General features: G+C 35.4%; 1 protein-coding gene across 13 annotated transcripts in view; it reads left to right on the top strand.

Annotated features, from left to right (window-relative positions):
* Positions 1-25005, top strand: part of LOC135126828 (heterogeneous nuclear ribonucleoprotein Q) — a 66271-nt gene that overhangs the window by 36876 nt on the left and 4390 nt on the right. For 3 of the 13 annotated variants that reach the window (XM_064052992.1, XM_064052994.1, XM_064052995.1), the window contains exons 1-10: positions 5024-5304; positions 12184-12615; positions 13506-13747; positions 15119-15254; positions 15733-16088; positions 16143-16288; positions 16346-16437; positions 18667-18815; positions 19749-19814; positions 22219-22378. In XM_064052992.1, coding sequence (XP_063909062.1) covers positions 12186-12615; positions 13506-13747; positions 15119-15254; positions 15733-16088; positions 16143-16288; positions 16346-16437; positions 18667-18815; positions 19749-19814; positions 22219-22378 — 1777 coding nt within the window. In that variant the 5' untranslated portion in view covers positions 5024-5304; positions 12184-12185. Of the gene's footprint in view, positions 1-5022; positions 5305-9010; positions 9149-12183; positions 12616-13505; positions 13748-15118; positions 15255-15365; positions 15502-15732; positions 16089-16142; positions 16289-16345; positions 16438-18666; positions 18816-19748; positions 19815-22218; positions 22379-25005 lie in introns of those variants that run through there. The other 10 variants (XM_064052998.1, XM_064052999.1, XM_064052996.1 and 7 more) reach the window with 8 other exon arrangements.

Here is a 25005-nt window from a genome sequence, read left to right as displayed (position 1 = left end):
ATAACATGTTTTTGTTTATTTAAATATGAATTATAAACCAGTCGTTATTACTTATCACTTTTATTTTGTTTTCGGCAGAAATTAAAGTGTACATTATTCGTTGTCCCAGCGCTGTAAAACATTTTTAATAATCAACAACACACGATGTGAAGTGTTTCAAAGTTAATGTCATGTCATCTATTTTTTACGACAACATGACGTCAAATTTTTTAAATGTCGGAGTTTCTTGTTGAACTTGAAAAACATATTTTTTTGCAATAATTTAATGTAATATATCGAGGGGCGGAGCTCAATTGTAAAATCGATATTTCTCTACAAAAATTTACCATTTCAAACATGTTTTAAGTATTTTGTCGTGAAAAAGACAAAGTATATTCAGAAAAAAAGTAAAATATAAACCCCGCCCACCCACCGCCACCTCAATTGTGATGATTTTTTTAATCGTCGTGAGACGGGGGGCGGAGCTTAATTGCAAAATTCTTATTTCTCTACAAGAAATCACCACTTGAAACATGTTTTTGATCGTGTTGTTGAAAGAAAACTACATATATGTATTAAAAAAAAAACAAAAACAAAAACAAAAACTAAACTCCACCCACCCGCCCCCATCTTATTTGCAAAATCCATACTAGCGCAGATATAATGCCAACGATCTTTTCAGATAATCGAAAAATTAAAGGACGGTTTAATAATCCACTTTAATTCATTTAATATTGGGGTTTATTCGAAAAAATACAGTTAGCAGAATTAATTACTATTTGTTGAAGAAATAAAATCATGGATTTTTTTAAAATGTCTAGTCCGTATCATTAAAATCGGTTTAGTGATACGGACTTTTAACAAAATTTTGTTTATTCATTTCATCCAAAAAATCGATAACGTCACTTTACAATCCTGTCGACTAAATCTGGCTTGAAATGTGTCAAAAATGGAATCAAATTTGACGAATTATCTTGGGAAATGGATAGGTGATGAACTGCTTTGAAAACTTGGTAACTCGCTGGCTTATATGTAATAATAATATCTGGTAATTGCTTTAACAATTATGGGAACTCGTTACAGTTATAAACTGTATAATTAAAAAAAAATGTTTATTTTTATTTTTAGCAAATAGTAATGTCAAATTATGTGATAGTGATAAATATTATGTTGTTTCTCTAAATTATTCTACAAATAAAATACGTTTTTTTTATTGTTCCCAAACTGTATCAGACCACCAAAAATAAGGTTCTTTTGAATAGAAATAAATCTTAATTGATGACATCTATAAAAATTTTCAGTTCAAAATAATGTATTAAAAACAAAATTTGTAAAAATAAATTAATTAAAATGATTTTTCACAAACAGCAAATTTTTCGAAAAAAAATTCGTAATTCTTCATGAGATTATTGAGGGTTAAAAAATTGTCGCTAACGTTAGAAATGAAAAACTTTAATTTCATATCTTCTAGTATATGTACTTGAAAATAGAAATCTAGAAGGCAAAAATGGTTGTTCAATTGGAAAAGTTATCAAGTTGACCTTAATTTTTTGTAAATATTGTGAAGTATGTCTACGATAAACCTAAAATTTAATCGATGACAGGGACAACGCGGAAATGTCAATTATGTACAGTATGGATTAATAAGACACATACGTTTTTCGTTATTTTTTCTCCTTTTAAAAAGACAACGCCAACTTGACGACTTTTTCGCTTGAACACTCGTTATTTCATGACTCTTATAAATGAGATGTGTTATGTTTGAAAACAGATTTGAATGGTTTAATGCAAGTATTAGAAATATGTCGTCATCTATTCGATTCTAAATTGTGCCCAAAATATATAAAATTCATTTTTGGTTAACACTATCAAAATTCTACGTCATAGACTTTTCGTTTAAATGACACTTATTTTAAAAAAGGATACAAATCTGGTTAAAACTTACAAATAGTGCAAAATACAAAGTGATTAAAAAATTTAAACGCACAAAAATTGTCTGAAAGTCTCACATCTTGTTTGAAAATTGCTAGAGTTTTATAAGATTGGCCTGATTTGTGTGACAGTTTAATTTTTGTTTTGCTCGTAGTTTTTATTTCATACAATCTGAATATACAGGGTCGCCCAACTAAAACGAAACAGACGGGACCGTAGGCGGAAGCCCCATTAATTCTCTTCCTAACAGTGTTTGAATTTTTAAAATCGGTGGATTGGTTCTTGAGAAATTGTATTATGAAAAGTCAATATAATATTACCTCTTTTTACTTACTCGTTAAGAATGTCAACGCAATAAACGTTGAAAACGACCTCCATTCATCTCCATACATACAAACTAGCAACGTTATACGTGCCCCTTGAATCAAAAATCGACCTGTTCGAGCATTTTTCACATAATCAAGTACATCACCTACGATCCCGTTTGTTTCGTTTTATTTGGTTCACCCTGTATAATCGACCACTGAAAATTTTAGAAAGTTATATTTAAGCTTGAAACATGTGTGTAAAAAGACGGTTGCCTTGTCTTAAATTGTGGAGGGTGGCTCAACGGACTGATGATAGAAGATTACACACTTTTTGTGTATTAACGAAAAAAATGTTTCGACACGGTTCGATAAAACACAGATGTACAATTTCGCTAGTTATGTACTTATACAGAGTGATACAACTACATGTTGTTCTTTCTGTTGACATTTTTCTTTTGTATAAAAATATGAACTACTTGTTTCTATTACCTGTAAAATAAGACATGCAAATATTACTATGAAGGTAAGTTGAGAAGAAACAACGTATTAGATATTCCATAACAAATAGAAAAACGACAAAACGAAAAAGTTGTAATACATAATGTATAAATTCGAGTTATAAATATTATTCATCTTTAAAATACAGGGACTTTTGTTTTAATAATGTATTGCTAACTGTTGAACGTAACACATTTTTCACATTTTAATTTTAAAGATAATATAATAATATATATATAATAATAATATTCTATGTAATTAAAAATTATTTCAGTTATAGATTTAAACAGGTTGTCAAACCGTGATAAAAACAATTCACAAGAAATAAGTAGTCTTCCTCGAATATTTCACTGGAAATTCCCGTTGACTACATGAATAATCGGTCGTGGTATCCGTATATTTTTGACAACTTTTATTCAATTAAATTGAGGTCAGTTATTTTAAAAACTGTAAGCCAGAACACACTAATGTTTTACACCATGTTTTTCTTTTGTTATATGAAATTAATTGTGCAGTTTATATATTTTATTTTAAATGGAACACTTCATATAATTAAAGATTTTCTAACTGTGCATCTAAATGAATAGCAGCAAACCGTGGTAATGTTTTTTTCACAAGAAGTAAGTGTAAGTAGTCTTCTTCGAATATACCAGTGGAAAATTCTGTATGTTGACTACATACCTTAGATAAAATCGACGGTACATATAAATGTTATTCATAATATTTTAATAAAATATGGTTCCCATTGTGAGGAAAACTGTTGAACATAAAAATATCACGTGTAATAACATTTTTTTTACGTACGATATTGTGGCAAATTTCACACGTCCTACTCATACGAGTTATCTTACGCATTAATCCTCGTAACATTATCCCATTCATTTTTGAAGACGAAATATATTTTGATTTATAGATTAACAAGTTGTCACACAAGTATGATTACATAACTCGGTGATTAATTCCTCATTGTGAGTAAACTTTACCGTGTGGTAATGTTCGGTTTGTCCCACTAGTGATGTAGATTATTATTATATACTGTCGTCATGTTGACGTAATGGAAAATTTTGTATGGAAAAAATATGTAATTTAAAATTACAAAGTTACGTAGTGTTAGAACACTTGGTCTAATTGAAAATGTTAAACAATACCCCACACTGCATTTTACTAAACAAAAAAAATAAGCTTAGTTGTGTTTTCGATTCTGCGTTAGGAGAAACTAAATAAAGACGGCAAGAGGGTGGTGCGTTTTTACTCTTTCGTGAAAGTTAGGAATAAGTGAAGACACTCCACCGTGGCAGTAATTTGTTTTTGGTGTATAAATAGAAAAGTACTCGACACTGCAAGTTCTAAATTTGTTTCGCTATTTAGTTTGTGTGCACGTGTGTCTGTGAGTCAAAACCGGAGAGAAAATGTGTGAAACCTTGTAAATGCCCTAATAACTAAAAAAACTGAGGAATTTCGTGAAATGTTTTTGAATTAAATAAAGAGTAAATAATAAATTTTGTTTTTTTAACGAAATGTAAAGAAAAAATAAATTTTAACATAAGAATGCACGAGTTTACGACTTTTTGTAAACACTGCAACTGCAGTTAAATAAGTGATGGTTAATTATCTGTAGAAAATTATTCGTGGCACTTGACCGCGATTTGGCGGAATTTCCCTCGTAGTGAACGACGGCAACGAGCCGCCACTGATACTCCGAGCGCACTCAAACCAGTTTCTAAGATTTTTAACCGCCTCCGCCCCTTTGGAAATTAAGTTTTTATACGGGGAATAAATCTAGAATAACCTGTTTGCGGCGTGTATAGTGGCGGGAACGACTCGGCCGCCATACGAACGGAATATTCGCAAGTCGAGACGGTTTCCTCCTGCGAATTTTTAACCACCGCCGGCCGGTCTCGCCATTTTCTATGATTACATTTTATTGGGCACGTTAGCGTCAATAAATAAATGAAAATACGCAACGAGGACGGCGATGGCGGCCGGCTAAATTGCCGGATCATTAGGAGTCCTTGGGACGGGCCAACGGTACTTTTATTTAGTCGGGCGTTCGCAGGAACTGCGCCGGCGAATTTCGCCGTTTGTTTAAGAATCGTCGGCGAAAATCGCGCGAGTGCGTCGATTTCGGCGTCTGGCGATTAATCGTCGCAGGAAAGGTATGTCGCGGTCGTTAATATTGCGGTGAATAGGAGGCAATTTAAAGAATGTACGAAATGCCAGACTGGTTTGCAATTTGAGCGCGAAGCGCGCATGTCCGTTGCCTCGCTAGCAACCTGAATGCAGCAAGTACGCGCCGACTAGACGGCTTGCAAAACAACGGAATCTGCAGAGTGCACATTGCATTACACCGCGGGAGTCGGTACTACACCAAAAGCCGAAATTCGTTATTAATTTTTTTATTTCGCAAATTACCACTAAATTAAGTTTGTGTTTTAAGTTTTCAACATTGATTTATTTACGTTGTTTTCAACTATCACGAGCAATTATCCTAGTTAGTTTGTTAACGGAATAGTGTTTCTTTATTTTTAAACGATGTTTGTTGTGTTTGTTAAAGTGTGAAGTGATTTTGCATAAGTTCAAGTGAGTGGTAGGTACCTATTTTTAAGATTATTGTCGCCGAATTGATTAAGCTTGCGGTGGACGACCGTTCGAAGCCACTCGGTATATGGCCCGTATCGGGAAACCTTTTTTGTTTTGTGAGCTGAAGCGTCGCTCACATGGCGGCGGCCGGCATAGCAACGGAAGCGCGTCCCTTCGAGGCGAATTCCCCCATTTCGGCCACCAACGGACGCACACCGTGCGTCCGCCGCACTCCTTGTCCCCCCATAATAATAATAATAATGATAATAATAAAAAAACTAACTGCCGCCTCCACCACGTCTCCCGGCCTCCGCGAGGAGCGCGGGCTGATTTTCGCGAATTAGGCAACCGCGCGTCGTGATGCCAAACGAATCGGACCTCCCCATAGCGTGTTCATTAGCAGCATTTTATTGTCTTAATGACTCAAGTTTAAACACTTTGTCTTTTACTGGGCGGTTCAAAAACAAGCTCGTCTTCATTGTACTTCTCATTTGTTAATTGATTTAAAAACGGGACAAGTCTTATACCTGATGCACCTGGTAACAATTAAGTTTATTTTAATGAGATAATAAACAGTGCCCGACCAATATTACAAGAAGCACCCCTATTTTCTGTATTAATAACAATTAATAAGTTTTTTTTTTAACTGAAGTTCAAACACTTTGACATTTACTGGGCATCCCAAGAACAAGCTCGTTCTTTTGTTAATTGGCTTAAAGAAGGCAAGCCTTTTTCCGAGTACACCTGGTAACAATTAAGTTTTCTTAATGAGAAAACAAACAGTGACCAATTACACCACGACTGACATTAAAAGAAATACCGGTATTTTCTCTGTTAAAAATTTAGACATGAAAAAACCTCGTGCGTGTTTGATGTGAGAGTTGATAGCGGCGCCAAAGTTTTAAATTTGTTAAATATGTAATCTAACAATTTGTTAAATTAGCGAAAATTTGCTTTATTTCGTATCAGCAATGAATCTTTTGCAAAATATTTTCGTTAGTTTAGAATTATCGGAAAAAAACTGAAATTTAGTGATTTTCAATATTTGAGGTGTATTCATTATTATTTTTGCAACAATAAACGTCAATCGGTACCTAAGTGCTGGTTTAAATCTTTCTTGAAAAATTGTTTAGTTGACGGAATTAGTGTTTAGAACAAAAATCACAATGTCGTAAACTGAACAATGTGGTGGCGCCTGTTGCATAAACTGTCAAAATGAAGTGTCAAAAACATGACACGCTTTCTGGACTAATTTGTTTATAACTTACGAACCTACAATAATTATGCGCATTTGAAAGCAACAAAGTGTTCAAAATTTCAGCATTTTCATGGTTGAAAATTTAGAACGGTCTGAAACTTAGGATAATTTTTGTCCTTATGAATGACAATCTGTAGTTTTAAATTGTTTGCAGGTGGTCAGTTCACTCAGTCTACTAACGCAGACTTAATAATTTGACTTATTTTCGACTTATTTCTCAATTGTATTAGCAAACTGAAAATCGTAACAAATTTCGCCAGTGTAATTGATGTTTCATGAGAAAATACTTCTAGGTTATGTTTGATATTTGACATGTGTGTCTAGTACGCTTGGAACGTAATTTTTTGTAATCATTGAATACACGTGAATGATTTTATTATCAACACGACTCTATTGATTTTTAATAGCTGGAATTCGCCCTTACTTAATTAGTCGTCATTCATTTGATTTTTATTGCGTACTTACGGAGTTTTCCAATAGGTTTTTTGATTTTTTTGCGTTTATGCAATCCTTGAGTCACATGTACAGTTTGCTCGGAAAGTTTTGCGTCCCTCCCACTGTTCCATCCCACAGTGAGCGTGAGGGTGGTAAGAGGATTAAAAGCCGAAGTGTTAACATATAATATAAAATATAATATTAATACTTCGGTTTGTAATCTTCTTACCACCCTCAGCGTTCACTGTGGGATGGAACAGTGGGAGGGACGAAAAACTTTCCACATAAGTACTTTGACTTTCACAAGAAATAAGGACGTTGATCTTTATTATTCCAAAATGTAACAAACAGCAAGTTTAGTTGTTTTTGTAGTATCATATTAAATTTAAACAAGATTCTGATCCGTTTGTTTTGTTTTATAGACAAAGTATGATTTTAGTTACATCATTTAGATGCAAATTTTGTATGTTATCAACAAGTTATTGTTACAATAACTCAACAGGTAATCAATTTTTAACGAAAAGAAAAATGATGATTTTTATTTTAAAAAATTGTAAAAAAGATAATAAAATTAGAAACCAAGAAGTTGGCCCAATCTTAGTGAAAAAAAAAAAAGAAAAATTCAAAATGTTTGGTAAAAGCTATAACCATGTATTTTCAACTTTTTATTATATCAAAGTTTATAGTAAAATATGCATGTAAAGTTTTCCACACGAGTGTCGACGACTCAGACTTTAAAGTATAGAACCTACCCAAGTTGTGAACTTTCGTAAACCATGGGAGGAAAATATCATATATTATATAAAAAAGCTTTATAAGATTTCATTATTTTGATAATCATTATTTAAAATCAGAGTGGGTAGTATGCGCATGGAAAATTTATTATTCAAAAAAGGAGATAAAATGCCACTTTATTTAGAAATATTGGCCATTCGGAATTCAAAGCAATAACCACAGAAATAATGAAGTTGGTAAACATCTCATTGTTAAAATGTGTAAGCTGATTTATGACGGTTCGCGCCTATGGTCATTGTTACCGGTTTAAACAGTCATAAATAAGTTTACCTGTCCTAACTATAAGATGTTTATAAGACTTCAGAAATCCAGTGGCATTTTAAAGTTAAGAGCGGCCAGTAGTCATGTGGATTTATTGGAAAAGTTTTTTAAAATGTTATTAAGAATTAAAGAAAAATTATATAAAACAAAAATGCATATGGTGTCAAGGTTCAAAATTTAATGACGTGATAAACCAACAAAAACGGCCAAAAAATATAACGAATTAAATGGTTTATCTGTTGCGAGTTCCTGGCGCATTGTTAATTTGTAAATTATGAATTTATAAGTATATTTTCCACACTACATGTGAGTTCATTGGAAAATATCTCGAATAGTTTTGATAGTTATCGTGAATTACGCCATTGTTTCTACATCAGTAATTCCTTGAAATAAAAAGCTTCCAGCAGTTTCATTTTATTCGCATAACTCATTTCTATAAGCCTGCATTCCTAATTATTACGTTTACCATTCGTATTTCGTGCTTGTGACGCCAAATTAAAAAAAAACTTAAGATAATTCTATAATATATCCACAGAGGTTGACGACAACTTAGAAATGTCAAACTCACGTGCATATTTGTTGATTAAGAAACGTAATTATTGAGGCCAATTATAACAATTATGTTAAATTAAGTGTGAGTGAAATTGACCAAGAGTAGTATTTAATAATGCTACTATAATTAGTTTTCTCATGTTTTGTCGTTTGAGAAAACTCATGATTTCTACGTTTTCCTATTAAAAGCTGATTAAATTGTCTTATTTTTTATAACAAAGCATATCAGAAAAATCATTTAGGACGCTACATTTTTGTTGTGGGTGGCTGAAACCACTACATGGTGGTATCGTTTTTCCAATCAATATTAAAAAAACCCATCGCGACGATAAAACGATAACTCGGCTTCTGGTGCAGTGTGAACGCAGCTTTATCTCGGGCGGCGCGCATTGGTCGAGGCCGAACAGTCGCGCGTCGCCGTGGTGTAAACCCTGGTCACGTTGACGTTGCCATTGCAGTCTCGGCCGCCATTTTAAATTATATAAAGTTTATGTTATTTTTAGGGTTTTTGTGTAAAATTTGTGCGCGTTTTACTGTATCGTACGAACGGGTAAGGCTGGACCGGTCTTGTGTGTCCCCTTTCGATCACTGATATTCCTATTCGCACGTTCTGTTGGATCTGTGCACAAATGAGTGTTTTGTTGTGTCGTACGACCATGGTCGTGTAGTTGTGGATGCTGTGTAGTTGGCGTAGTGTGTAGTTTGCTTTTTGGCGAATTTCCTTGGGCTGGAGTGCTTCCGTAACGGCTTTATTTTGTACTTTTCCGCCCGGCAACTGTTTATTTGCCGTTAACAAAAGCCGGTCGCCTGCGGCTACTGTGCGCAAGTCGCCGCTTTTTGCGCGGGAAAATCGAAATGGCCGCTGGGACCGGAAGCGCGGAATTTTCCTCGCGGATTTCGCTCGAATTTGGGGGTTGTCGTCATGGAAGCATTTTGTCATATTAGACGGACGCGCGTTGACGTTCGATTGAAGGGTTGATTGAAAACTAAGTTTGTTCGAGTTGGAGTTTTGAGATTGGAAAGGTCAGGGAAGTCACGCTGGAGACGGTTTGCTTAAGGGAAAAGTGACAATGGGGATTTTTTGAGTGCAGGTTGGTTTCTGAGGCTTTATTGATTTTTAGGGCACAATTTTATTTCTTTAAAAATAATCAGAGGTGGAAAACGAAGGAAGGAGTTCGCGGTTGGGAATATTGAAAGTGACGACGGAAAAAGGTCGAGTTGGTAAGGACTTGATTCTGAAGTGAAATGGGTATTATTTGTAGTGTTGAAAAGAGCAAAGAATTCTAACATTAATCAAGTTTAGAACTCGGCATCGTGACGAATTGTTAAAATGAGTGGTAACTTACTATTAGTAGAGAAAATTTAAGCTGCTAATTTGTAAATGAAATGATTTTGGTCTTTAACTACACACATTGATATGAATAGAAATGAATAACCTTTTAGCCTTTATTTTAGTGTGTTTTTCATTTTAAAATAGTTTAAAAACTATTTACATTGTGAGATTGGTGAAAAAACTAATAAAAGATGTGTGTGAAGATGCAATGCCATATAAATAACAATTTGATATTTAAAAATCATCAAATCTGTACCTAAAACGATTATTACATATATATTATATCACATGTTTCACTCTATCCTTTTAAATACATTTGTCGTGGTTTTGCGTAAATACAGGATGAATGGCATATTTTTAAATTAAGTTCTCAATTTGTGCCAAATGTCTTTTTGTTAGTTAATGAAGTGTGTGGCTTATTCCATTCGTACTACGTTATAATCTGATGTAAATGTGGCGATTGGAGTTTGGATAGTCTTTAAAATTTAAAATGTCGCTTGCAACATTATTTTTGTAACGTTTGTGTTAATAAAAATAAAATTTCACGGTCGCAGCAAAATTAAAAAGCTTTATTTAGTTTTTCCAGTTGCGAATTACTTTATTTTTATGAAACTTGCGATATTTATTGGGACCCTTGTCGGAATATTTATCGCTGAAAAGTAAATAAGGAGCTGCCACTTCTTAAATAGATAAATAAGGTGTATTCATACAAACAAAAATCTGCATAACCTAGTGTAATAAACGATACATACATTTCTTGTACACGTTTATTTTCGTGGTTAGGTTCTTTCGAATTAAACGTAATTATACAATAATTCAAAATTACGGAAGTATTTAGAAATATTCAATCAGTAATTTAGTCTTTGAGTGACTAAATAAATATTTTTGATTACCTCATTTTTTGTTGATATTACGAGATTACGTAAAACGGAGTATGCCTGCGTAATTTACAATTTTTGGTTTATTTTTTTTTGCTATTAAAAATAAAAATAGTGGGACGAACATTTTTTAAGTTGTGTTTCATTTCTAGCCTTTGTTATTTAAGACTTCACTCAAGTTAATTTTTTAACGGATTTGTTCGAATTTGTTATGGATACGCTAAACGATCACAATTAAATTCGGAGTTTCATATTGCTTTTATTTTTCTGAAGTTGCGGGATTATTTACATTTAATATGTACAACTTTTCTTAGCAATGCACACTTATATTGTAAATGCACTCGATTTGATAAAGATTTTTTTTTCAGTAGTAGCAGAACGCCATTTATGCACTCAGAATCAAACCTTTCTGTATCAAATCTCATCAACTCGCTAAATAAGCAAACCATGACCGAAACAAGCACGATTTACATAGTTTGTACTAAAAATTAAGGATGAATCTTCTAGCTTTGTTTCCACAAATGTGAAACAACTAACGGGGTTTATTGATCGATTTAATTATATAGAGCACGTTTTGAGTGTAATCGTTACATTTGCGTTAAAACGAAATCTGAAACCGAATGCGGCGTCCAAACAAACTTTCGTTGATCGTTTGGCGGTGTTATATATTATTTTGTTACTTTTTTATCGCTTGTTTGACGTTTCCGTTTTGTGTAACTTTGTTAGTTGTTGGTAGCATATTGTTTTGATTATATCTCAGGAACTATCACAGACGAACTGGCGGCAAAACATTTGTGCGCTTGTAGCAGTTAAGTGGTTTTGAAATACAATACATTGTTTATTGTTTTTGGGATAATGTTCCTTAATGTGCTATAAATGTCTCGATTCTGAGTATAACCCGATTCGAACTCAAGTGTGCCAATTTATTCCCTGTAAAAATGTAAGATAAAGCCTCAGTAACAGTGATATGAATCATTGCATGTCAACATACACGAGATAATGAATAAGTGATGCAATTATTACACTTTGGCGATATTTATAGCTACGTTGTATGATGTAGCGTGAGGGTTTGCGGAAATTTTTCATTACTAGTAAGAATTTCGGTTGGAACAGGATGCACTGACTACACTTGGACGACAGCACAAAAACCTAATTGGTCTAGAGGTGACTCAGACTTTTTCTTTTGCGCCGATAAAATCAACCTATTCAAATAACATGCAAATGGCGCACATCGTACTTACGGATCTTTCTAAATATAAGTCGCTTTTTACCGTCCCAAGGCCTCGCGACGGCATTGTGCATTATAGTTGCTTTTGGCGCGAAAGAGGTGAAACCAGTTTTTCACACATGCAATTACATTCTGTGCATTTTCAGCTATGGCCGAAGGAAATGGTGAGGTATCAGAAGAGCCAATGAAAATTGAAGGGGAACCCGAGAGAACCGAAGACTATCAGAAATTACTAGAATATGGCCTCGATGAGAAGGTGGCGGCAAAATTAGACGAGATATATAAGACTGGTAAACTAGCACATGTCGACCTCGACGAGAGAGCTCTCGATGCTCTCAAAGAGTTTCCCGTTGATGGTGCCCTTAACGTTTTGGGGCAGTTCCTCGACTCGAATTTGGAACATGTGTCGAACAAATCAGCGTATTTGTGTGGCGTTATGAAAACGTACCGTCAAAAGAGTCGGGCCGGATCGAGTCAAGGCACGACAACGCCGGCTCCAGCGCCCGTCAAAGGACCTGACGAAGAGAAGATCAAACAAATTCTGGATAGGACGGGGTATACACTGGACGTTACTACAGGTGATTTTTCTAGGAGAAAAAAATTAATTGTTTCGCTGCCTCATTTATTTTGAAGATTCATTTTTATTGTGTATAAGTATCGACAAGTTGTGTATTTGAGGTTAGCTGGAGTTTTCGCTCTAAATTGCAACGTAAATTTTAAGCTTACCGCAAAATTGGTGGATTTTCATAATTTTATCATTCAAGTAGAATTAAAACCACTAATTTTGGTGAACAGATCTCGTTCAACTTGGCACAATTAATTATTGTAATAGTATATTCAATTGAATTTTACATTTTGCCGTATTGTCTGCACAATTCATTAAAGTTTGACTAGTTTAAACACCAAGTAAGTAGCCAAATATTGTTGAAGATAAGATTTAAAATTGAGTTGCTCTTACTGATTTCACACTTCTTGTCAATCAACACTTCCCAACAATTATGGTGTCTGTATCGTTTGATAGGACGATATGCACTAATATGATATTAAGTTAATTCTAAGTAAGTGTAGTTATCGTTAGTATTACTTCAACACCATATCAAAATTGACAATAATAAACCTGTTAACGTCAATATTGAGTCAAAAAAGTTATAACTTGTTGCTTACTTGTAAGAGTTGTTTTCCTTAAATTTTAAGGAGCAATTTCTTATTCCGTGTTCTCTTTTTTATCGTTATATCACATTCAGTTCAAATTGAATTTATACATCGTCTTTTACAAAGTCTACGTGATTGTCAATATTGTCATGACAACCTGGTGGGATATTTCATAAGGACTAAAAGTTACGTCATGTTTTTGTATTCGATATTTTGATAAAATAAAAATGAATCATTTTATTGTTGATTAGAGTTAACAAATACGTATGTGCTCTTATTATACTTTGGTTAATGTGTGTATTACGACTTGGTGAAGGCCAACGCAAGTATGGCGGTCCACCACCAGGTTGGGATGGGTCGCCGCCAGGCGCCGGCTGTGAAGTTTTCTGTGGCAAAATCCCGAAGGACATGTATGAGGATGAACTCATACCTTTATTTGAAGCATGCGGCACTATTTGGGATTTACGGTTAATGATGGATCCGATGACGGGGACGAATAGGGGGTATGCGTTCGTGACGTTCACGACACGAGAAGCTGCCCAACTAGCCGTCCAAAAGGTATGTGAAAATGGTGGTTGGGTTGATGTTAGATGTTTAACGGAAGCGACCGTCTTAGAGACATGTCTGATTGCGGTGATGGAGAGGGGCGTTCAAGTAGTAAGAGTAGCTGATACTTTGTTTTATTTATGTGTAAACTTAAGATTAGTTCAAGTCAGTTTTGAGATCGGTGATTGGTTAGTATTTGATTGTCTTGAAGGCCCTAGTAGCATTTTTGGAAATTCGTAGTATTTTCTGGATACTGATTTGGTTTGTCTAGTATGACCAAACAGGAACAGTTTTTGAAATTGCACCCTCTTAAACCTTGTAACCTAAAATTAACGGGTTCCAGGGGACCAGGTTGTAGTGGTCCTCTGCAGTCCGGGCAGAGAGCATCAGGACGAGATCCGGGTGGTCTTCTGGCCTATCGTTTTTCTGTCAGACTTTTTTTTGATTGGCAATTCTATTATAGTGATGTGTGCCAACTGTTGTCACAGCCGTCAATTTAGTGCTCACTTTTGTTGCAGCGGCTCTGACCACGGAGCATACTTCTCTCCCTCTGTAGCTTTCTCCTCCATCAGAGCCCATGACGCGACCAAATTGAGATGACTCAAGACACTACGCATTGCGCGGGTGTCGCGATTGGCTCTAGAGAAGTACTGGTGTGTTTGGCTGGATTTAAATTTTTTTCCTTTACAGGTCTCCTCTTTGCAAAAGGGGCAAAATTGAGACCGGACCTTTCTAAATTCCATTCAGTTGTAGGCGCCACGTATAAATAGGTGTTGGAAGATTTCGTTTCATTTTGCCAGTCTGAAAATACAATAACAGTAAACGGTAGAAATGTTCAACAAATGCAAAAAAATAACGAGTTTAAATTTGCAAGTTGGTACGTACCAACACCTATTTATACAATGGGAATCACAGGTGTAGTGTACATTTATTTTGGTTTGGGTGTAGCGGTGGTGTTCGAGCACAGTTCAGCATTCCAGGTTCCAGGCAGCAATGCCGGTAATTCCTGAAAGTTGTTGATTTTGAAAATAATCAAAACAGAAACGTGAAAAAAGCATGCCTGGACGAGTATACTGTTTGTGATGGTCCTTGTGCAAAATTGTCTATTTTGGTAACTAAATTGATATTGTTTAGTATCTTTGTCGGGCGGCTAACCAAAAGTTTTCTTCAAACTGCGCTAGAAGAAAGACAAGCCGTGAGAGGAGGTCGGACGAGGACACCGCGATGGGATAGTGGAAGTGTGCCGTGTCCCATTTGTCGTTTATTTGTTTTGTTTGATTTTGGATTTGGAATTTAGCAGCCCGACTGTGAATAGCGTGCTAAAAATTTTAAGATTTGATGTGTCTAAATCAAATTCTGGCATATTTATTTCTTGACCCACAGCTCGATAATCACGAAATCAAACCCGGGAAGACCCTGAAAATTAACATTAGTGTTCCGAACCTCCGGCTTTTCGTGGGCAACATACCAAAGTCTAAAGGCAAAGAGGAGATACTGGAAGAGTTTGGTAAATTAACAGGTAAAGTGCATCAGTAGCTAGTGGCGGCCGGCTGCCGGGCTCAGTCCTTTCCTGCCCCGTCCCACCCTTTTGCCCATGGCATAATTGGCTACCCTTCCACTGTTCTTGCAGCTGAATGATTATGAGATACGGAAAGGCAAAAAGATTGGCGTAACCATATCTTATAACAATCACCGGTTATTTGTGGGCTATATTCCAAAGAACCGGGATCGAGACGATCTCTTGGAAGAGTTTTCCAAACATGCACGTAAGTTGAGATACCCTTAAACCCTGGAATGCGTTAGTCTGCGCCTGAGCAATGGGTAGGGCAGGGCCGCTACAAGCACGGAGGGTGACAAGGTCCAGTGCGTATAGTCCAAGCTTGTTGTTCCTCTGTATTATGGTCTTGCGGTGCAGTGGACTTTGGTGCTCATCCAGACAATGCGCCTCTCCAGACAGGACGATCTTTTCTTAACCACAACGTTCTGTGTATGTACAGCCGGCCTCATGGAAGTCATAATCTACAGCTCGCCAGACGACAAGAAGAAGAATCGCGGCTTCTGTTTCCTGGAGTACGAATCTCACAAAGCCGCCTCGTTAGCCAAACGTCGTTTGGGCACGGGACGCATCAAGGTGTGGGGTTGCGATATTATCGTCGATTGGGCAGACCCGCAAGAAGAACCGGACGAGCAGACCATGTCCAAGGTGAAGGTGTTGTACGTGAGAAATTTAACGCAAGAGATCACTGAAGAAAAGCTCAAAGAAGCTTTCGAAGCGTACGGAAAAGTCGAACGTGTGAAGAAAATTAAAGACTACGCTTTTATCCATTTCGAAGATCGAGAGAATGCCGTTAAGGTAAACTACCCACCTTCTCTAGTTTCGTTATTGGAAACTAATCGATTTTACTAGGCCATGGAAGAGTTAGATGGGAAAGAAATGGGCGGGTCCAATATAGAAGTATCTTTAGCCAAACCTCCGTCCGATAAAAAGAAAAAAGAAGAAATTTTGAGAGCGCGTGAAAGACGTATGATGCAGATGATGCAAGTGCGTGGAGGGTAAGTTGACGGAGAAGTGGTGTATCACGTTATACGTAAAACGTGTTTTGTGTTCAGAATGATGCCAGGTAGTATGCCTCTGAGGGGTCAGCCTGGACAGGCGAGGAGCGGTGCCGGTATGAGAGGACCTATGGGCCGTGGGGACTATGGTAAGTGTGCGGACTTCTCTAAACTCAAAGCAGATTACTTTTCCATTTTTATTAATAAGATGAGGTCCTTAGTCTGCTTGTTAGTCAAGTAACTATTCCACACTTGAAAGTATGCTAATACTTGTATGAAAATCTTAATCGGACGATATCGTGGTACATACATAATCTCTAAATCGTGTTAATAAATGATGGAATGTGGCTCATTGTCCTAAATTTTTTTCTTACTTTTAAGTTTTCCGGTGACAGTTTTTCTGGTCATTGCATACTTTTGATAAAAAAATTCTTATACAAATGAAGGTGATAGAGTAACGCATGTAACTCATGCAATAAGATAATGAAAAATGCAAAATAATTTCGTAACAAACATAAATGATTTAATTAAAATAAGTACGGATCTACTTAAGGAAAGAAAATTGATATCTATTGCGCTCTGTGGTGTTATTGTACGGCGACAATAACATTATTTTTTGTGCCTTCGTTCATACTGTGTACGCTATCACAGTTTGAGATTATTTTTACGGAAAACAAAATGTAGGCCTTGGAGGCATTATTTGGAAATTAGTAACAGGATATTTGTTATATGTATTCAGGCAAATATTTAATAAATTAAATGAGTAATTGAATGAATTAGCACTATTTTAAAATGTGATTCATATTTTTCATTAGCTCGTTACGAATACTTCTCTGAATTTGAGCATGGTACCCCCAGTCTTGGTATTACGAAGAAATATTCAGTTGTCTTTACTAAAATTTGTTCAAGTAAAATAAATTTGATTGACTACCGGTTTTTATAAAACTGAACATAAAAACAAAACGACGGATTTGAAGTATATTTTGTCTAAATACGATGTTTATATGAAAATAGATCATGTTCAATTATTCTATTTTTAAATTATTGTGGAAAGTAAAACTGCTTATATAAAAACGTAAAGAATTAGCTTTAGCTTTCTATGTGGCAATTTTGCATTTTTTATTATCTGTACATTTAAAATTTTTATTAATTTTGTTACTTCCTGCCACCTATCAGCATACCGTTTTTGAACCAATTACAAATGTATCAGTTTGTGACTGATATTAATTAACATTTTGAGGAGTGTTCTGTCTCATTGAAAGTCATGTTTCTAACGAACGGAAAATAATCTGGGAGGTTGTGCTTGTGATCATATTTTTTTTACGAGACATAATTTTCTAAAATTAATTTCTCTATCGATTACAAGAAGCTGTTTTGTTGAAAGGCGTTTTCACTTTTATTTTTTGAGTATAAAATATTTTATGCTTTAATTTCTTATATTTCATCGTGAAATATAATTTGAGGCACATCTTCCTATTTATTAACATTAATTATAACTGTAATGGTTAATGTTCTGCACTACAGCCGCCCATATTTAACCAGTAATAGCTAAATTTAACCCCTCCCCTCCCACAAACTGTTTAACAAGCATTAAATTTCCAGCATTCCACTAACACAAAATATTGATGTGTTTTTATGTGATTTCGTTTAGACTGACTGCAAGTTGACGAGGAACACCTACTGATGTATATTAATAAACATAATTAATGCTGAATCATAATGTTGTCGATTAAAACATTGTTTATTCCAGGTCTGAAAGTTTATGTAGTAATTGTAAATTTAACGTTGTTGTTGTAGTGTTGTATTAGTGAATATTTTGGTACTAATTTGTGCTAGTTGTCAGAGGGTTGGTGTGTATGGTACGCGTGAGCGTGTTTCCAGTAGTGTAGGAGTGATAGGACGAGCGCATGAGGCAGCCGGGGGCACCGCAAGGCAAGGGCATCGTACAGCATTGCACGCGGCTCCGACTCTAACATGCATGTGACTTTATTTCCTGTCTTTCTCTTTCTCTCTCTTTGTCTGTCCATCACTTGTGTTGTTTAATGTTGCGCTTACAGCCAGGAGCAGCGGGTAAGTACACGCTGTGGTGTAGGGACTGACCTCTATACTCTTTGATTTTTGTTTTCTCTTCGAACGTCTGGTAGTTGACAGTGAACAGTAGAGAGGGCGCATTAGTGGCGCGCCACGTTCCATTGACAGTCAATCATGATGAAACCAAGTTCTGTTTTAGCGTAGTGTTGTGTAACTGTAATCCAAAGCAAATTTTGGCGAGAATCGTTACTTGACTCTTTTCCCGGCATGCTCTAGTAGTACAACCTCCATGCAATATCTCGATTGGATTTAGTTGGCTAAATTGGGACTATTATTGTCTTTTATAGATTATGATTACGACTATTACGGGTACGGGGATTATCGAGGCGGCTACAGTGACCCATATTATGATGACTATTACCGGTATGAAGATTACTATTACGATTATCCGACGGCGCCGACGCAATCCCGAGGGAGAGGCAGGCAACCACAACCGGTGGGTGGCCTATTGAAATTGTTTACCGTTGTTGTTTCTTTTTTTATTTTTTTATTCTCTCTATAATATTTATGCGGTAGTTTGATTGTGGCACAGTGTCGGCATATGCCACTAACGAGCCGCACCTAACACCCCTAACTGCCCGGCCCGCTTGCATGGTCGACTAATACCTGAACACTTGCCACATTCAAATCACCATCATATCTGAGCCAACTTCAAAATTCAGCGCCGCCGGGAAAAGTGACAGAAATTCACAAAAGAGAGAACGAACGAGTCGAGATGACATGATCATGATGATGACGACCAAGGAGACGATGCACGAACGCCAGCCCGCGCGTAGGCTGGCTCAGATATGATGCGCTGCTCTTAGTTGCAGGGTTATCCAAAAGTGGGGCGAGGGACGAGACGCCGCCACGCCGACACTAACCTTTCACACTACTATGTCATATATGAAATACAGTTTTTTTTAAGTTGAGCTTAACGCAAGTGTCTAGACGACCGCAGCTTGTGTCTTTGTCCATGTTTCGTGTCACAGCAGTGTCGTTGATATATTGCATCCGCTTATGTCTTTGCTTTATGCTTATAGTGCTTATTAGAAGCTTTTTGCTTTGTTTTTTGTTGACATTTTTTTATTTACATTAATTTGCTTTGCTTGGCTTGGCCGCCATAGGCGGCGGCCTCACGCTCTGTAGCCGAGCTTCCATTATATACCAGTCTTTGATTTTTGGATAACCCTTTTCTAGAGCTTCCGCATATCGATAGATTTAAGGCAGGAGCGAAGCGAGCCGCACTGATTTTTATTTTTTTTTTTTTATACATTTACATCAAGATGCACGGTGCAGCTCGCTTCATTTCATAGACCATCAAAAATAATAAGACAACCAGTGCTAAGTGTTGTCATAGAATGGTACTGACTTTTATGTTGACACTTAGGAACTGGATGAAGGAGGCACGTTGAGTTCGACCAGCGTGTACTACGAAGTTAGCAGTGGGAATCAGGTTTGTTGTAATCCTTTCTACCAGTAAATGTTTCATTTCCTGTCGCTCCATTTCCTTCATGGTCCCAGATTTATAGTACCTTACTTTTACGTTCTGATCTATTTTAAGTATCGGCGTCAGTGAGGTACTATGATGAATTTATTCATACTAACCTAATAAAAAAGTGCATTCATCATTTTTAGAGATCATCAGCCTACAGGCAGTAGGTGTAGTTTATATTCCGGCAGATTTATCGCGTATACAAATAAAGTAAATCTGCTGGGATTTTTCATTGGTGTTGCTAACACGTGGCAGTTTCATCCTAATTATTGTTTGTTTCATTGACTGTGTAATGATACTAACAAAGTTACCTTTCTCCCATTCTACCTACCTTGTTGTGGATAATGCATGAACTTTAGTGCAGCGGATGACGTTCGTCTGTGCAGGTAAAAAAAAAACAAATTTGGGAACTGGCACTAAATTTATTTTCAGATGGCATATTTTTAAGTTTTTTATTCATACAACAAAAATTTTAAGCTTTAACCAACGAATCGTTTTAAATTCTTAAATGCTCATGTGACATTAAATGATTTAGTTTGGTAAATTGTACTGTCATTTTTTGAAAATCTTTAACATTTTATACAGCCTGTAGCAAAAAACGAAACCCAGGTAAATTCATTTCAAAAGGAATACTGACCATGTTTTTTTAAGACAGTTTGGTAATTGTTGATGAATTTGAGAATTTGAATCTGAGCTGAATCTGTAAATATAAACATGCTGCCATTTTTTAGTCATTGGGCAATATTTTCCGAGTTTGAGTTTGATAATATTTTCCGGCATTAATATTCATAAATGTTGTCTCTTCAGTGATTCAGCAATTCAAAATGAACGTTTGTGATAGAAACGACGGGTTCGAAGTATTACGCCCATTGATATAAATTTAATGTTTGTAATTGTCAAAAAAAAATCCTAATATTGTTTTTGAGTTACGGGTTTTATATACGTTAATTTATTAGTCGAGGATAGTAACAGTATAACACTGCAATTAGTAAAATGTCAGCTCATAACGATAAACGTGGTGTATATTTGATTGTAAAATTGTATTATTATGCTAGGGAGAGGTAATTGGATCTAATATAAATTCAGTTTAAAATATTAAGGGTCAGTTTATGAAACCCTTGTTAATTTAATCATGTAATTAACTGATGATGTGATCAAATACAAGAAATCAGGTTCTCAAAATTCAGCTTTATCCACCACTAAATATTTAATATAGCATTGATTTTTAATTTGCCTCATAGAAACTGTCCCTTCAGGGTGCTTTATCAAAGTGGCGGTAAGTTAATCATGCGATTAATTAATTTGTGTGATCAGATTCAGCAAATCAAGTTCTCGTGATAGGTATTGATGAGCATCAAGCATTTAATAACGTACTATTTTTTTATACGCATAACTTCATATTACCTAAATAGTTAAATACTTTCAACGGGAAACAATATCGCATCTTGTATTTATAGTTTAATGCATTGATAATAGTGTCTAAAGTTACAAGATTACAGAGTTTTGTTTCTAATATTTGGTATGATACAACTACAAAATAATACTACATACCGGATAACGGAACTTCTCATTTCACAAAATTTGATTGCAACTGTTCCAAAGACGTTGAATATGAAACGATTTTCATATTACTTTTTTTAAAAGAAACCCAAAACATATTCTATTTTATTCAAGTTATACATTTTTTTTTTGTTACAGGTTGTATATTTTTTCGTGTTAAAATCAATATTTTTTTTCACTGAGGATTATTGAAAATAGTAATGGGTTCGCAAGACTTCCTCGTTAATCAGTTTTTAATTTGTGGAATGAGTCGTTTGCGATTAATTTGTTATGATTCCCTTAACTGCTTGCATTCTCTGTCACGTTTTCAGTCCCATCCGCTCACAGTGTTTTATGCATTTGGCACAGATTCCTTGTTGAGTGCTGGTAGTGTACGGTGTACAAATTGCACGTTAAAACCTCCGGATTAGCAAAACTAAATCCCAACAAAACGTTTTTAAATTCAAGCGACCCAATCAGTCCGGAGCACGGAAAAAATAAATCGATCGTACATAAGCGACTTCGCTAACTCTGGAGATAATTTCCATATTTTGGAATAATCAGAGCGGGCTGAAGTGCTGGTGGACGGCGATAAAGGCCGCCGGAACCGCGTTTCCGATTAATTTCCAAAAAACCGAAAAACAATTCTCTGCAGTACACATTGGCACTCATCCGTTTTGAAAAGTGGTAGAAAGGATCCAACGTAAATCGATTCGTTTTTCGTCGATGTGATTTTGTCGATATTAAACATTTAGATACGACGACCACTCACACATAAACCATACGCGTTTCAACTTAATTCCGAATTGATGATGTGTGTTGACAGGCTGGCCGTGGGCGTGGGGTGGTGGCACGTGGCCGGGCCGGTGGGCCCCCAGCCCGTGGGGCGGCGGCCAACCGAGCGGGCCGGGGAGGAGCAGCAGGGGGCCGTGGGGCAGCACGCCAAACCGCTCGTGGAGTGGGCCGCGCCAAGGGAAGTTTACCAGGTGAGTTGGTCGAGAGTGGAAGAGTGGATCCGTGGATGACAGATTTGTAATATTTGAATAGATTGGTCACTCGGTTAAAAAACTAAAATGATTACGTAGTCACGAGATAAAGTCGCTTTCAATTAAAGATATATAAAAAAAATACCTTCACCGGTTGTCGAAGACAGCATTGATAAAAAAAAAATGTTTGTTGGACGTCTTTTATTAAAACAAGCGTTTAATTTCAACACATCGATTTAATTAAATTCTTCAAAATTTTTACTTGTGTAAGAACAAAACATCTGAATTGTGCAATCATTGGTTAAAAACAATGTCCAATTATATTTAATTCGAGTTGTATTTCTCATTTAACACCAAAATTTTTAGTTTGTTTAATGATGTGTTCAAGTGCACTCTTGAATCTCTGAAATGCAAGGTCTGCACTGCGTTATTTTTTTAGCGTAATAAAAGAAGTAATGTGTTAAAAATTCGGCACTATGTTTATATTTTTTTAATCGTTAAATCTTAATTTGTTATAAAATTTACTATTTGAATGAGTTTTGAATGCAGGTCTTAGGTTTTATCCTTTGGGCAGGGATAACTGCGATAGTACTAAATTAGAATTTATCGTATTCGTCATTTTTTAATTGATGGAAAACATTTTACGCTTCCGCGAATTTTAGTAACAAACAAAAAATACGAAGTGTAAGATTCGAATATTTTGGCGGCATCGAATATACTGACTACAATTTTTATTCTTTGCTATGCAAAATGCATGTGCGTAGTTTGTATCGGACGGTTTTAAAATTATCGGAAACATTGTAAATCGTGAATCAAAATTTATCCATTTAGGACCCTCTCTCAAAATTGATGACGTCATGTAAAAATTCTGCCAAATAAGTGCTGTCTAAAATATGCAAAATATGATAAGTGATGTATGAATCATTCCATTTATATTTTTTAAAATTGCTTGTACAGGTGACTCAAAAAATTAATGATTGAGTAATTTTATTTATCAAATCAGAAATTGCAATGCCTTGACATCTTGCAGACACTTTAAAGTTATCGTAAGCATTATAAATTTGTAATAAAAACATATATGTTTATTCCCTCCAAAAATTTCATGATGTCCCAAAAGAAATTAATGAACGAGTCAATTTATTTTATTGATTAAATCAGAAACGGCTCACTCCAGTTTGGGAATACAATCTGCTAATTAAACTAAACTAAATTAATTAATTAACTAAATTGATATTGTAATATATATGTCCTTGCAAAAATGTTGATGACGTTATGGCGAAATTTGTACAGGAAAACTCATTTGAAACATACACATAGCACGCTTCTTTATATTTATTTTAACATCACATGCATTTCTTTATATTAACTTATGGGAGTTCTCACAAAAGAAATAAATTCGGAAAATCAAAATTTTTAATTTGAGATAAGACGCTAAATTCTTCGAAGTACAGCGTTACGTTTCGTAACACGTGATCACTCTGTCTCGCAGGAGAGAAAGTTGTAGCGTCGTTCACATGTTTGTTGAAGTTGACCTCTGTTATATTTGTTATGTATTACGGGTTTTAACCACAATCAAGTTGTTAGCGTCATAATGTGTCACAATGGCTCAATGTGTACACAGTTGCTTCAGTACAAAATCTAGAAAATTTTCTTTTATGATTCTCCCTTTCTCTGCTGATGCCACCTACTTGTTTCTTTAAAAAGAATCAGATTAATTATAGCAACACATTGATTATATATTTAGTGTTACATTGTACAATGTTGATTACATCATTTCAGAAAGTTATGCAGTAAACTGTATTTTAAATGCACGTTCTTAAATATTTATTTCTAACTTTATTATTCCACGCTCCCTATGTTCCAAAAAAAAAAACGTGCCTTAAGCAAAGAAATGCACAAAAACTGCACCCGATGTTTTTGAAATGTTTCATTACTTAAAAAGGATATATTTTATTTGCACTAAAATTTCGTGCGTTATTTTGTTTTCTATACTACATGGTTTGATGGCACGTAGTAAGTATATGCTTTATACTGATCATAAGTCGAGGGTGTTTTACATAAGAAATTCCGGAATTTCAACTTTGCATTACTGGGTGTGTATATTTACGAGTTGTTGTTGATTGTTGTTTAAAAATAAAGTTATAAATAGCTTGTTTGTGTTAGTGTTCTCAAGATTCCATTATAAAAACAGCAATACACAATAAAAAAATATTTTTCGAAAGATACGACGTATTAATGGGAGAAATTTGATATGTAGCTTTAAGGCCTTACAAACTTGATTAGTGACAACAGTTTACGAAATAAGTTCGATAATTACTAAGGCGCATTAGCCCTTTAAAGAATATTTCGCTTACAAGACAGCTGAAATTCGACTCACGTATTGAGAATATTAAGGTAGTCATGTATGAATGATCCAAATGCAAAGTTATCAAGTTTTGTTCCAATAAGAGAAGCGTTGAGATCACGGAACTATTGGAATCGTTGACCTCAAGCGGGTTACCAATTTCTTTTTTTTGTGCCAACGTTGAACTACTACTACGTGCTGTTCATGTTATTTATCTTGTCTAGTACTAAGAATTGAAGAACGATATTCAAAAAAGGTGAAATATGCCTGCAAGTGTTGGTCT

Source organism: Zophobas morio, unplaced genomic scaffold (genome assembly GCF_036711695.1).
Source record: "Zophobas morio isolate AGI-343-1 ecotype UQ-CSIRO unplaced genomic scaffold, CSIRO_AGI_Zmor_V1 ptg000011l, whole genome shotgun sequence".
Classification (NCBI taxonomy): Eukaryota; Metazoa; Arthropoda; class Insecta; order Coleoptera; family Tenebrionidae; genus Zophobas; species Zophobas morio.
Note: the sequence above shows the minus strand (reverse complement) of the source record. Positions and strands in the feature narration are given on the sequence as shown.